Genomic DNA, 15565 nt, shown 5'->3' on the forward strand with positions numbered 1-15565 from the left:
GGGCAGAACCAGGCTAGCTATTTCCCCCGTTTCCAGTCTGTATGCTAAGCTAAGCTAAGTGTCTGCTGACTGTAGCTCCATATTGAACAATCAGACATGAGAGTGGTATAAAAACAGTTTTCGCTGCACTGACGGCTCTCGTAGTGTTCCTTTACATCACTGCTCCACTGGGATACGCTTATGTCATCATCCCAGACAAACCAGCCAATCAGGAACAAGCAGAAGCAACAATGAACAACAATTGCAACATGAATTGTTGTTTTTGTTGTTGAAAAACATGGTAATATTTCTGTATTGAATGACAATGTTTTGTTGTTGCTAATATAACTCACATCATCCTCTGACTCTGAGTTTACACAGCTTTTTCTGCAAACTGTTAGAAGGCATTCTGGGAAATGTGATGTAGAAGCATCAGGCACAGAAGCCCCTCTGTGCCTCTGTGCACGGCTCACAGAGCAGCTAGCATGGCTGTCGACACTTAGACTTGTTAAGAATTGATTATGGTGAGAAATTATGTAGCAAAAAGAAAATCTTATTTGGAGATGAAAATCATTCTGCAGACAATTTGAGTTTTAGAAAATTGGCTACAAATGAAAACAAATAAATCATCAGAAACTAACTGGAGTGTTCTGGATGTTACAAAAATGGAATAATCTAACAGCGAGGGAGAGTTCCCCTTCAGATCTTAAGTCACACAAAGCACACTAAAGCTGCGAGGCGCTGTCCTGGTGTCTGCAGCACCCATGGGACCCTTGAGACAAACTACACAGCGCAAGAAAACCAGAAGAGAGGGAACCAAAGGCAGCCGGCTCTCTGCTTTATCCACCACCTGAAGCCCAACACATCCCTGCTCAAGCTCTGTACACACACACTCGCACAAACACACACAAAACCCGTGGATTTTTTGTTATACCAACACGGGAATCATACAGTCAAGATATGGCCTCACTGACAAATAATAATTCTCTGGGATTGTGCTCATCGCTGTGCTCATGTACCGCCGCCGTGCGCTTGTGTTTGTCCCTGATCTTCAACATTTTGGTAGAAGTGTGGATTCCAATAAAGGCTTGTTAAACAACAGATTTCATTCTCCGACTCAAGAGGGGCCCTGCGCGGCCCAGAGGCGTAAGCTGCTCCTTTGAACATCTAAATCCCCCCATGCAGCGTCTGACTTCCCTTTGTTATTCGCTGCTGGATGTTCCTTCACTGTGCTTTCGCTCTGGAGAGGCTCCAGCCACAAACCCGAGCAGAGGGAGCTTTTAGCTGTAAAAGATCATCTCATTGAGATCATCAAGCCCCAGCTAATTGAACTTTTTATGCGATATATCTATGTGGGAGCACACGGGGGTGAACATATTGTATCAATAAAGAATTCATCAGCCAGCGATGGGGGAGCCGGGATTTAATGAGCCCCTCCCTGGATTTGGAGATGAGAGACATGAAACAGAATGTGTGCTGCCCTCTCCTGCCTGGTGCTGTGAACACACACACACACACACACACACACACACACACACACAGGTGTTCAGCAGCCAGTGAAAATGTACCAAAATGCATATTTATATGGGTTTATTCGTTCTCATGAACCTTGATTGTAAAATACAAAGCTGTCAATTTCAGATTAAGATTTAGAAAGTTACATGACTAAATTCCAGTACTAACCAATACAGGTGCTTCATTATGGACTCATGGTGTGTTATCATCTTAGTTTTATCAGCTTGTCTTGCTTTAAAGGTCGAGTGTGTAGGATATGGCGTCATCTAGTGGTGAGGTTGCAGATTGCAACGTTCTCCCATGTGCCAAGCTTTTAGGAAAACTACGTGGCCGACGCCAAAAAACGTAAAAACGAGTTGTTGTGAGAGAGAGAGACAGAATGGCGGTGAATTTGTGTGAGGGAACGAGTTGTCAGCGAGGCAGAAGAGAGTTAGTTCAGCGGAAAGATGTGGAAATGAATGCTGCAGCTCCTCAAGAGCATCACAGGTTTCAGTGTTTTGTTTTCAGGTCCGGAGAGACCAAAACAAAAGCGTCTCTGGTAGAGACCTGTCAATCACCGTGTAGCCCCGCCCTAAAGCATCCCCTGCTTTATGGTCTGTTTGACTCTAAATGGACCATAATGTACTAAATGAACATCATGCTGTATTGAAGAAGACTTGAAACTAGAGATTGAGACCATAAACTCATGTTTACAATGTTTACTGAGGTAATAAATCAAGAGAGAAGTAGAGTCATTTTCTCATAGACTTCTATACAACCAGAGGAGTCGCCCCCTGGTGGACACTACAGAGAATGCAGCTTTAACACATGAAGCACTGACTTCACTTTTCAGATCCGGAGGTCGCCGCCTGGTTTTCAGACCACGGTTGGGAAAACGGAGCAGATTAGATTTTCCCTTCTGGGTTCCTGTAGAAACATGGCGGCCCGCTCCTTATGTAGATATAAATGAACAAAACATGACCTTATTTTGTAAAAAATATGTACAGTAGTCAAAGAGTAGTCAAAAGAATATGTTTTTGATCCCGTCTGAATTGTGCCATGAACACATGATGTTTGTCAGTTTGAAAGATCATTTTGCACGTCAAGAAGTCTGCATTTTGTCACAGATTTGTCGTAGTATCATTTAGTGGTGAAACCGCTCAGTTAGCTTCATCTCTCGTCTCACTGTACGTCAACAACGCAGCCGTTAGCTTGGTTTGCTAGCTAGCGTGCTAAATTAGCTATGTCCGCCAAAATCAACACAAAATAGAAGTTCCTCGTAGTAGCTGTAAGTCACAGAGACAAACTGAAAAACTGGAATAGTTTCTTTGATCAGAAATAATCATAAACTGTCCGTCACCATTGCAATCTATTAACCTGAACGCTACTTGTACATGATAAATGTCAAAGGTGGAATAAAATACTCAAGAAATACAAGAAAAATGTCTGCATTCAAAACTGAAATGAGGAGTAATTTCACTGTGTGAAAAGAACTTCACTCCCTATTTTGGGGGATTTCTGCACTTTCAAAACACTTGAAGAAGAAGAAAAAGGGAAAGGATGTATAAAAAAAAAAGAAATAGATGTTAAAACATTTGAACAATTACCCATGAAAGAATAAAAGCTATTGCCAGAGGTGATTTTGGGCTGCACTGAAGCCACGATGGCAGCCACACCATTAGCTCGTTAACTGCCGCTAACGGCCGACTTGATTACTCTGAATTGCTGCTACATAACCCTCAACACTCGTCTTCCTCGTTGTGCTCCATTATGTCCCCAAATAATCTCCCCGGTGGACGAATAAAGTTGTAATCTTGACTCTTGAGTACCACATTGATCCCCGAAAATTTCCATGTGCTGTAATTGCCTTGAGGAACGTTTTCTAAACGACAAACAAGAGCAGCACTGTGAATGGATCTGATATAAAAGTAGTGCTTCACACAGTCTGTATAACCAAAGATAACAATACTGTGATGATTTATGCTCCATTCAGGACGATCTCTGATTGATTTTTTCGTAGCAGCAGAGATCAAAGGCAGGAGGAGACAAAAGATAAAAGAAGATAAAAGAAGAGCTGGAGGAAACTGTCACCGTGTCACCTCCAGTCGTGTGGCAAACCTGAAATGAATGAAGAACTCAACACAATACAGTGTTTCACGTCATACCAACACAGTCTCACGGCCGTGAAACAGTCACCAAATGGAATCTATTGGTTTTGTGTGGAACACGAATTGTCCGTTTTTTCGTATCGCTCAGGAAGACGAAACAAAAGTTAGGTTTAGGAAAAACATCATAGTTGGGCTTAAAATAACTATGAATAGTTTTAGGCAACAAAACCACCAACAGTTAGGTTTAGACAACTAAACCAACAGTTGGGTTTAGGTAACAAAACCAACAGTTAGGTTTAGGCAACAAAACCAACAGTTAGGTTTAGGCAACAAAACCAACAGTTAGGTTTAGGCGACAAAACCAACAGTTGGGTTTAGGCAACAAAACCAACAGTTAGGTTTAGGCAACAAAACCAACAGTTGGGTTTAGGCAACAAAACCAACAGTTGGGTTTAGGCAACAAAACCAACAGTTGGGTTTAGGCAACAAAACCAACAGTTGGGTTTAGGCAACAAAACCAACAGTTAGGTTTAGGCAACAAAACCACGACCATAAAACCACAACATGGTGTTGAACGTCCTGTTTGTTTGATCCTTCCCGCCCACCAATAATCATCTTTTTGGATATTATAGATTACGTCACGTTGCTCTGACTGTTGCTTAGTCACGTGGATATATTCTATTGGTGTGTCCACCACCAATAAGGATCCTAACAGACTTTCCATTGGCATTATTTTCATGCTGAGCGACACAAAAGAACAGATAATTTGTGTCGCCGTACACGAAACCAATAGATTGTATTTTGTGACTATTTCACAAACTGCCGTGATACTGGGCTGGTTATGGAGGTTTGACGGTATTTGGAAAAGTCTGTGTTGTAGAAATAAATGTCTCCGCTGATCTGTATTCTGCTTCTTGTCCATGCTGGTGAACGATCAGAGAGAAGAATTTTAATATCCTGCCAGAAATTCCCTTCATGTTTACCCTGCTTTGTGTCTCACAGGATGATGGGCCTCATCTCAGTTGTCCTTGACACAAAATCTCCTGTAATGTTTTTGACTCTTGTTGCCTAAAAACACAGGTAGGACTACTTCATGAGCGTGGTCAGTGATGATGATGATGATGATGTTACACCAGAGCAAGCCGTTTACATATCAATTACATTAAAGGAGCATTCCAACAATGTTCACTTGTCATGTCGAGTACTCAGACTGTGTATAAGAAGTGAACGTAGTCGTTGTGAAGTCACTCATTGGTTTGTGGACGGATGTTTTGATGCCTTGAGTTTTGCATTTTGCCGTCACCATCTTGTTTTTTGCAACCAGTGAACAGGAAGTGACCATATCTGGACTGAGGAGGAGTGACGTAGAGACGGCGTATACGTCTCTGGTAGAGACCTGTCAATCACTGTGTAGCCCCGCCCTAAAGCATCCCCTGCTTTATGGTCTGTTTGACTCTAAATGGACCATAATGTACTAAATGAACATCATGCTGTATTGAAGAAGACTTGAAACTAGAGATTGAGACCATAAACTCATGTTTACAATGTTTACTGAGGTAATAAATCAAGAGAGAAGTAGAGTCATTTTCTCATAGACTTCTATACAACCAGAGGAGTCGCCCCCTGGTGGACACTAGAGAGAATGCAGCTTTAACACATGAAGCTTTGACTTCACTTTACAGAACTGGAGGTTGACGTCTGGACGTTTTATTAACTCCTCTGTCAAGACAGAAGAACCAATTTGGGCTCTGAACCTACAACTCTTTCACAGAAAGCCCGAGTAACGACCTGGAGGTGTGAGGTTTGACAGAGTCGAACAAAGAGATCCTATCAAATGGAACTAGATGTTGACACATAGCTCGACATATTAAAGGTGCCCTGTGGAGTTTTCTTGAAAACAAACTCAACGTTAAGATGTCGGCCATATTATCTGCCCAGAGAGTTGGTTTTTATCTGCTGAGGGTGAAGGGAGAGGAGACGAGATAACGCACATATATACTCTGTTTTGTTTTTTCATTATGGTTAGACCTCCGAACCATCCGTGGGGAAAGAGCTCTATCCATTCAGCTGAATTATGATTGGAGTGTCTGTTCATTAAATATGTTTTTAATACTTTAAGAAGTTTCCATCGTGATTATTCCTCACTGGGAGGTTAAAAAGATTTTTTTCCACCACACTACCGATGCAAATTCAAAAAATGAGAACAGTTGATGGTTTCTCAAGATTGCCAACCGTAGCTTAATGTTATGATCCAATTATGCTCGTAGATCCCCCTAAATGTTACACACTGTTCCTTTAAATCAGCATACTCACGGACTTCGGACATTCTTTTTTTCCAGTCTGTCTCATGTGAGTCCCCAAACTTTTTTGTAAGTGCAACACTGAACCTCATGAGTGGCCTTTAAGTCCACATTTAGTCATATTTGGTCCCAGATTCCTGCACATGTACTGTGTTTTAGCTGATTTAATACTGAAATGTAGCTCTGTGTGTATAGAGAAAAGAGTGTTCACTGTGAAATGTATGATTGTAAAAGTTTTTATGATACATTTGCTTTGTTGGTAGAAATCACAGGGGGGCTCCGATCTTAATCAAACTGCATACTGCCCTCGCAAAGTGCGTATATTACATGCAGTATGCATTTAATTGGGACATTGGCCCAATTACAGACTCACACAAAGTCCTAGACGGGTTTAGTTCTGTCACTCAAAACCTCGAGTGTTTGAATCTCTCTCTCAGACATTTTGAGTCCTTCATGAACACTTTCCCTAAAAGTCCGCATTTCTGCAGACTTTGTCTCAGGGAATTACCCACAATTCATAGCAGTGTGACATTAAACACGGGGTTACCGGTGGAAGCCGGAGACATAAGAAAAAAAAGGTAAACAATGAGGACGACACATGTGTGTTCAGCCTGGAATATTACACTTACACAGAAACATTGTTTTAAAACAAACAAGTGAATATAGATTATTTGACAAACACGTCTCATGTTGTGAGGAAAGAGCTGGAAGACATTCAAATCAGGCTGTCTCATTCGTATTCACACCATTAAAGCCCTTTACAGCCTCTCACACTCAACCATAACAGGTGACGTCAGTGAGTCCCTGAGGGTTCAGGGTTCAGGGTTTAGAGGGGGACACTGGGCACCGTGAACTATCACCCCCTTGCTCATGCATCTTCTGCACACTGCAAGGATTTAGGAGAACATCCTGGTATTTCTGTGTATGGGGACTTACTGAATCTTTTTCTAGCAGACTCATAATACGGTTTTATGGGTGAGATGATCTCAGCATATGTCAGTCAGGCCTCTTGTTGCTCTACTGTGTTTACATTGCTCGGTCATCATGCTGGATCAGACAATGGCTCCTGTATGTTCACCTCCACAGCCTCGCCCCCCCATTCCCTACAAAACTGGAGGAGTGGACTTCTGGCAGCAGGCAGGATCATTGATTCAGCTTTTTTGGGAAGTGAAACTCTTTCGGGAATAGGGAGGAGGCTGCAAAGGTCCAACGAATTTGGGGGGGGAGTGACTCCAGAGGGAGGTGGGGGTGTGGGGGTATAAACAGCAAACCACCGCCACCACCCCCCCCTTCGTTGGTGCAACTTGCCCCGGCACATCCGAATCAGTCCGTCCGCCTCTCCGTGACTCCAGGCCCGCTGCAGGCTGGAACTTGCCCGCTAAAAAAGCACCGACTGTGCTCCGCAGACATGGCATCTGTCCTCCGAACGCTCGTCCTCATCATCGCCTCAGCGCTCGTGCAAACTGCGCGGGCGGCCCTCTTCAATGACACGTGAGTAAAAAAAAAAGAAAAGCGTTTTTAATCAACAAAAAATCTGCAAAAAATAAAAAGTTTGCTTTGTGCGTCACGCCAGAGGACGCCAAGTGCGCGCGCGCCAGTGCTTTTGCAGGAGACGCAGCTGCGCGTGATGAAGTAAAAAGTTAGATGTTTTTTATGTTGTGTTGTTGTGATATCACTAGGGACCAAAATCCAGCAGAGTCCAGCGGTTGGCCTTAAGATACTGTTATGCAATCTGCGTGTGTGTGTGTGTGTGGTCTGGTGTGTGTGTGTGTGTGTGTGTGTGTGTGTGGTGTGGTGTGGTGTGTGTGTGTGGTGAGTGGTGTGTGTCCATCTACTACCACTTAACCATTTGATTAATAAGCAGCTCTTATCTGCTAAACTTAGTGGGAACAATGACTGACAGTGTTTTTTGGTGAATCTAAATCATCTAAAGTGGTGACCGCTGTTCTTTAAAGGACTTCACAAACAAAACTCCTCTTCATATTGATTCTGTTCTGACCTTTGTTTTGTGTGTTTACCATAATTCAAACGCCTCTCATAGTTTTTGTGTCAGAGTCCAATGACTTCTCATCATTGTGCAACTTCGGCTCTGGTCAAAACAGCATCAATATTCTCAGCAGCAGCAACCAAAACTCAATTAAATGTGTCCTTTACTTCTCATTGGCAGCCGCAGGCCTTTGTATGCCAACCAGCCTCACACACAGCAGCAGAGTGGTTGTTTACGGGCTCCGTCCATGTAATTGACATGGAAAAAACATTCAAATAACAACACACTTCAAATACTGATTATTTTGTCTTTTTCAGTGGTGGAAAAAGTATTTACAACTCAAGAGTAAAAGTACTTGCTTTGTGACTGATATTATATTTCTACAAATGTCGTTAAATGGAGTGAAGTATAAAGTAGCATAAAATGAAAATACCAAATGAAAGTACAAATGCATCAAAACTGCAGCACTTGAGTAAATGTACTGAGTTACTTTCTACCGAAACGAGCTGTAAACGCAACACTGACAATACAGCAAACATACATTTGTCTGTTTACGTCTCCAAAAGACGGGGAGCAACATTAGCATTCATTTAGAGTTGTGTTTCCGGACATTTGATGAATTTAAGTCCAATATTCACTCGCCTTTTTGCTCCGTTTTTGGTCTCCTCCAACTCCCGAGAAAAGTTTTTTTTTTTTAGCTGTTAAATGCTCCAGTATGTTCACCAGCTAGTTGCTAGTTGTGTCCCTGGTTGGTAGGGTATGGTGAGCTTTTATCATAGATGGATGATGCATCTTCACTTCATCCCACTGTACAAAAAAAGAAGCCAAAATATCCCTGATACGGGAGCGGCCATCTTGAGATCTGCGGAGTAGTGATTGGGGGGAGCTGGAGCAGCAGGTATGGAGGTCCTGCCCACACAGCCACCCCGAGCCAATCACGAGCTCAGCTTCGACGAAGTATCAGACACCACATCATTTTATGCATACAGAGGCCCTCCTCTAGATAAATCGTACATAGGGGGGAGTACAGGTCTTTTGACACAGGCTGTCTTGATCTGCTCATTATCTTGTTTCTGCGAGATGCGTTCAACTGGGAACCAGTTACGGTTTCAAGGTAAGATGAGAATTTCACCTGCAAGGTCCTCATTACTGCATAGTTTTAACCACACGTAAGTTTCGGGTTCACAACACGGACATGTTGCACCCTTAAAATGAACCGTCCAACAACACGTCCATCTTCGTTTTGTAGTTAATAACAGTACCTACTGAAGTAATACAAATATGAATGAACTTAAACACATATTTAAAGCAAATGATTTTACATAGACACACTGATAGTAAATTAGCAAGAAATATGAAATGACATATTTCAGTGCGCTACAGACACACAGAATTCAATATATTTTGCCATTACACACGTCACGCCAATAAAAGCTATGATTTCCTCTGCTCAATGTCAGTACTAGAAAAAAATCCAGGATTCCAATAATATAGGAACAATATTCCTGATGCAAAATACACTAGAATGATTATTATAATGCTGGAACAGAAACAAACATCTGCTTTTGGTTTTTATGCTTATTGTTTCGGCATTGTTGCAGCACATCTTGTCCTTTTTTTACCAAGTCCCAGCTCATGTCCTTTTCTCTTTTTCTCTACCTGCAGTATTTTCGCGGTGACTGTGAGCTCCCAGGTGAGAGGAGGGAAACAGGAGACCCTGTGTGCTCAGATCCACGGCCCCGAGGAGCCCGTCACTCTGACCGTGGCCCTGGAGCTGGGCTCTGGCAGAACCGCCATTCTGGAGGAGAAAGTCAGCGAGGACTTCTACCGCTGCCTGAACTTCCAGGTCTGACCCGACACGTGTGGACACGGCTAACGTGCATTTTGCTCTTTGGGCGGAGAGGTAGATCTTAAAGGTCTTTAGCGGTTAAATGCGTCCAAGAGGCTCCCAGGTAGCCCTCCATTTAACTAACACCGGAGTCATCACTTCTCTGTAAACTGCTGCTCTGGTTTCTGTCACACCGCCGCTCGCTGTTATGCAACTTACTGGTGGGCCTGGCTCCACATCGATGGAACCGACCCGCCGACCCCAATCAGCTCTGTGACAATAGCGCTTACTCTCACTTCGTTCCCCAGTGTTTGCCCCCCCCCCCCCCCCCCTCCCGCTGCAGACCGAGTCTGGCATTTGTCTATCTGCGACTAAACAAAGGCTGCTTTCTGCCAAAGGCTAGATATGTACCTGCATTCCTCTGAACTATCTCCCCCCTACCCCTCTACCTTCAGTCTCACAACACAAACACACCTTTCACCCACATGTTGAAGCAGTCCCTGTTATAACTCAGCAGCTCCATTAGCAAGTGAAAACATATGCTACACAAGTATGACGCTATTTCGCTCAATTTCAGCAGAACTCGGATGGATTTGCTTCCCAGCTGTTTTTGTCATAGTTGACCAGATGTTTGAAGAGCGAAAAAACGAAATGTACAATCTAGAAAAGTGCACAAAACTACATTTTAAAAGCTTCCAATGTCCTCTCTGACAGATGCATGTTTTCTGGGCTTGTTTTCTGCAGGTCCCTACCGTGCGCTTCAGTACTGTGGCAACCGTTATTGTCACCATTCAGGGTGCGAGCGCCTCGATGAGCAAGAGGACCAAAATCCTCATCGAGCCTCCTGCTTTCATCCACATCATCCAGACCGATAAACCCATCTACAAACCCGGACAGACGGGTGAGTGTTAAGACCTCTTTGGAGGATGTTTAGAGGGAATAGCTGCTGCTCCGCTGCAGTCGTACTGTTCATACGGCTCACGTTAGCACCACCGTGCTGCTTACTAATTCAGCTGCATTTGCACAATTCTGGTCTACATTACTATATCTGCATAATGCTGAGCCACTACTTTAGGAATGCCGTCTATATTCAGCACACGGAGGAAGGGTAGTTCCTCAAGAGTTGTTGGTCGAGGTTGTGTTCAAGAGAAAATATACAAACATCCATCAAATCACAATTAAAAGCTCACGGACCTTTTTTAAAAATGTATTTTGTTTTTTCTTTAATTTTGAGGAAGACTTCACCCAGAAGATGACCTTCTGTACATCAACTACTCACTCAGTTCATTTGAATTCTTCAAGAATTTCAAAAGTGAAAGAAGATTTAAAAAATAGAGAGAGCTTTTCACAAAAAGCAAAAACTACGTCAAAACATCTACAACCTCAAGCAACTCCTGCAGAATAATCCAACTCATTTATCCAGTCGAATGCATCGTCGCATCTGTTGCAAAAATGGTCACTTCAACGGAAACGAGCTGTAAACACAACACTGACATCGTTGACTATCAGTATAGCAAACATACATGCATACATAAAACATACATTTGTCTGTTTACATCTCCAAAAGACGGGGAGCAACATTAGCTTTCATTTTGAGTTGTGTTTCTGGACATTTGATGAATTTAAGTCCAATATTCACTCGCCTTTTTGCTCCGTTTTTGGTCTCCTCCAACTCCTGAGCAAGTCCGTGCATGAGAATGTAGTGAAGAGAGAGTTTGTGAAGGTGTTTGTGAAGGAGTGAGCATTTGACTGGATAAATGAGACTTGGATTATTCTGCACCAGTTGTGTAAGAGTTGGTAAACGGTTTGATATGGTTTTGCTGTTGTGAAATTTACTTTTCTCTGTTTGTTGATTCGCCGCGGAGGCGTGAGTGAAAAACTATATATATTTTTTAAAGAATTCAAGGTAACACGGGATGACTAATTACTAAATACTCACGGACTTTGATGCACGCCCCCGCAAAGTCTGTGAGGGTTTAGTTCTGTCCGACTGTCAAATCCTGGAGAGTTAGAATCTCTCTCTGACATTTTGAGTCCTTTTATGAACACTTTCCTTAAATCTGCATTTCTGCAGACTTTGCCCCAACGGTAATTGCCCACAATTCATAGCAATGTGACGTTAAACACGGGGTTACCAGTAGAAGCGTGGAGACAAAGAGGACGGCTCATGTGTGTTCAGCCTGAAATATTACACTCAGATTTATTCTATTAAAGCTGTTTTCACAAAAACAATTAAATAGATTATTTGACAAACGCCTCATCTCGTGAGGAAAGAGCCTGGAAGACGTTCAAGTCAGGGAGTAAAAAGTTAGAATAAATACCCACAATTATACATAACGTGACGTTCTCACGGTAACGTGATATGTCTCAGCAAAGTGCTGTCCCATTCCTATTTACACTATTTCAAGCCCTCACAGTCAAACATTCACCAGGAGACGTCAGTGAGTCCCTGAGGGTTCAGGGTTTAAGGCCTTAGAGGGGGACTCTGGGTCTGGTATACATTTGATATACAGACGGTCATTTTGGGTGAAAGTGTTTCTTAAAATGAAGTAGAGAAAGACTCCAAACACTTAAAAATACATTTTACTAAATTGTTGTGGGCTATTAATTGTGATTTGATGGATGTTGATCGAATGTTTTTATATAGTTTTGTTGTTTTTATATAGTTTTGTTGTTTTTAAACGCGGACCCCAATTCATGAAGACTTTTCTTATTTTTTGGGGGGATTCTTTGTTCACCGTAGAGACACATAGTGAGTAACTGATATACACAGATGGCCATGTGGGTGAAGTACTGAAGTCATTCTTTGGATCATCAACATGTTATTCTAAACTGATATAAGCGTGGATATAACAAGACGAGTCGTCTCAATACGATGCCGGTGGTGTTATCGGGACTTGTGTTTCTTAAAGGGTCATTCCACACATTTAGTATTCTAACCTTAGGGCGTGTGTGGGTTCTGACTTTAAGTCCGTCATATGGGTCAAGCATCAAAAACACTTCCCAGAATGCAACTCGATAGCGTCTGTCATCACAGCGTGCCTCTGGAGGAGCGCTGTCTCGTCTGAGGAAAGGATCACAGTGATGTCATCGGGGTTGTTCTGGCTTGTGCTCGGGGATTTTTCACAGAAAGCCTGTAAAACAAAAGGCACAGACGGTTTCGCAACACATGCTGTTGAGTAGCATTATGGAAATGTTTTGGAGCTTGGACCCCGACCAGGAAGTCTTTAATTTTGACTTTTCTTTTTGTCAGTCTGCACCAAAGTGCTGCAGTCCTTTACAACCTTGTTTCTCATAAAACATAAACTGCTGCTTCTTTCTTTTGAACTAAAGATGAAACATTTGTGCCATCAGATGTCCCTCAGCTGTACTGTAGGATTTAATTCAATGTATTCTCTGCTTGCCTCACTGATTGTATGTATTGCTGTGTTTTTATTAAAACATGGTGATTTCTTTGTTTTTCTGTCTTTTCTTTAAAGTCCAGTTCCGAATTGTCTCCATGGACGCTAATTTCATCCCTGTGGATCGAGTCGTGAGTTTGATTTATTTTTTTATTTTTTTGCCCTTGAAAATGATGATGATAATATTGTACGACGCGTGGGATAATTCCAAGCAGTGAACTTCTGCAGTCTGGTGTGATTTCTGCCGAGCCGTCGGTGAATCTGAGGAGCGAGGTCTATTTTGGTTCAGGAGAGTGGGCGGTGAAAGGAGGGCTGTTTGTTGGTTTAGAAGACGGCGTGGGCGTGAAGCGCTGTGTGGAGTAGTGTGATAAACATGCTGTCAGAGTTCATTTGGCACACACTGCATCTGACCCAAACATCTGAATCAATACGGGGCTCAGGGCCTTTTCCGTTTGTGTTCGAGATGCTGAAAACACGACCGCGTGCAGCCAAATTCATTCAAATGTGTCGTATGATGAGGGAAGGTTTGAAACGGTCTCATAGGAAACTATGAAGCTGGAGCATCCTGTCAGGAATCGATCACTTTCCGACCTCAGGTTTTCCATTTGAACGTCTGAGTGTCTGAATGAGATGAGCAAAGCTTCACACGTTCACGTGACTTAACACCACAGACCGTGAATAAGAAGTGGACGTAGTCATGGTGATGTTACCCTTTGGTTTGTGGACTGACGTTTTGAAGCCTCGAGTTCGGTGTTTTCATTGTGGATTACGACCGTCGCCATGTTGGTTTTTTTGCAACTAATGAACAGAAGTGACCATATTTAGTCTGAGGATGAGTGACGAAATTAGATTTTAGCATTTCAGGTTAATATCGTCCCATAGACTGGTATTAACAGCACAATATCCATCATGAACTCTTAAACTCGGAATTTCGGACGAACTCTCACCAAGCCAGACCTCAAAATTAATTAGTAGGTTATGTTGGGTTGTAAAGGAGAATCAAATGAGTCTTTTTTTTTTATTATTGTATTTTTTTTTTGAATTTCTGTAGGTTTTTGCTGGAAAAATAGGAGATATTCTCTTCTGTGAACTATCTTTACACGTGTATTCTAAATGCATATTTTGTCCAAATTCCATTTACAGCTTATTAACTTTGATATCATTTTTCTTTTTCAGTACAAAGTGGTGGAGCTCAAGGTAAGATCGACTAAAAGTTATTACATGAGAGACTGGCTCAGGTGCTTTCTGTATGAAACCCAGCATGGCACCTCTCCTGCCAACTGTTTAGCTTCCGTATTGTACAGAGAACTACAGGGATGATGTATTTCTGTAGTCCAACAGGAAGTCACCATCACTGGTTCCCTCCACAAACAGCCATTATATTTTTGATTGTTACATTTAAAAAAAAAAAAAAACCTTTCTGATTCTTCCAGGTTTAGTTCATCAAGATAATCTTAATGATGTTTGAAGTGTAAAGTAAAAAGCTAACGTTTAAAGGAAAGCTAAAGGAACTCCACCACGGTCACGTGACTTCACGTTAGTCTATAAAGGAACTCTACCACGGTCACGTGACTTCACGTTAGTCTGTAAATGAACTCCACCGCGGTCACGTGACTTCACGTTAATCTATGAAGGAACTCCACCACAGTCACGTGACTTCACGTTAGCCTATGAAGGAACTCCACGACGGTCACGTGACTTCACGTCAGTCTGGAAAGGAACTCCACCGCGGTCACGTGACTTCACGTCAGTCTGTAAAGGAACTCCACCACGGTCACGTCAGTCTGTAAAGGAACTCCACCACGGTCACGCGACTTCACGTTAGTCTGTAAAGGAATTCCACCACGGTCACGTGACTTTACGTCAGTCTGTAAAGGAACTCCACCACGGTCACGTCAGTCTGTAAAGGAACTCCACCACGGTCACGCGACTTCACGTCAGTCTGTAAAGGAACTCCACCACGGTCACGCGACTTCACGTCAGTCTGTAAAGGAACGCCACCACGGTCACGTGACTTCACGTCAGTCTGTAAAGGAACTCCACCACGGTCACGTCAGTCTGTAAAGGAACTCCACCACGGTCACGCGACTTCAAGTCAGTCTGTAAAGGAACTCCACCACGGTCACGCGACTTCACGTTAGTCTGTAAAGGAACTCCACCACGGTCACGTGACTTCACGTCAGTCTGTAAAGGAACTCCACAGCGGTCACGTGACTTCACGTCAGTCTGTAAAGGAACTCCACCACGGTCACGTCAGTCTGTAAAGGAACTCAACCACGGTCACGCGACTTCAAGTCAGTCTGTAAAGGAACTCCACCACGGTCACGCGACTTCACGTTAGTCTGTAAAAGAACTCCACCACGGTCACGTGACTTCACGTCAGTCTGTAAAGGAACTCCACCACGGTCACGTGACTTTACGTCAGTCTGTAAAGGAACTCCACCACGGTCACGTCAGTCTGTAAAGGA

The 15565-nt window shown here is 42.9% G+C and overlaps 1 protein-coding gene across 1 annotated transcript in view; it reads left to right on the forward strand.

Annotated features, from left to right (window-relative positions):
* Positions 1–7289: 7289 nt before the first annotated feature.
* LOC142938684 (alpha-2-macroglobulin) overlaps positions 7290–15565 on the forward strand; it is a 37298-nt gene continuing 29022 nt past the window's right edge. Inside the window, exons 1-5 of the mRNA XM_076082016.1 lie at positions 7290–7372; positions 9534–9714; positions 10441–10597; positions 13176–13228; positions 14274–14294. Of these exons, the coding sequence (XP_075938131.1) occupies positions 7290–7372; positions 9534–9714; positions 10441–10597; positions 13176–13228; positions 14274–14294 (495 nt within the window). The remainder of the gene's footprint in view (positions 7373–9533; positions 9715–10440; positions 10598–13175; positions 13229–14273; positions 14295–15565) is intronic.

The sequence above is a fragment of the Anarhichas minor genome, unplaced genomic scaffold (genome assembly GCF_050575085.1).
Source record: "Anarhichas minor isolate MPS153535 unplaced genomic scaffold, ASM5057508v1 ptg000088l, whole genome shotgun sequence".
Classification (NCBI taxonomy): domain Eukaryota; kingdom Metazoa; phylum Chordata; class Actinopteri; order Perciformes; family Anarhichadidae; genus Anarhichas; species Anarhichas minor.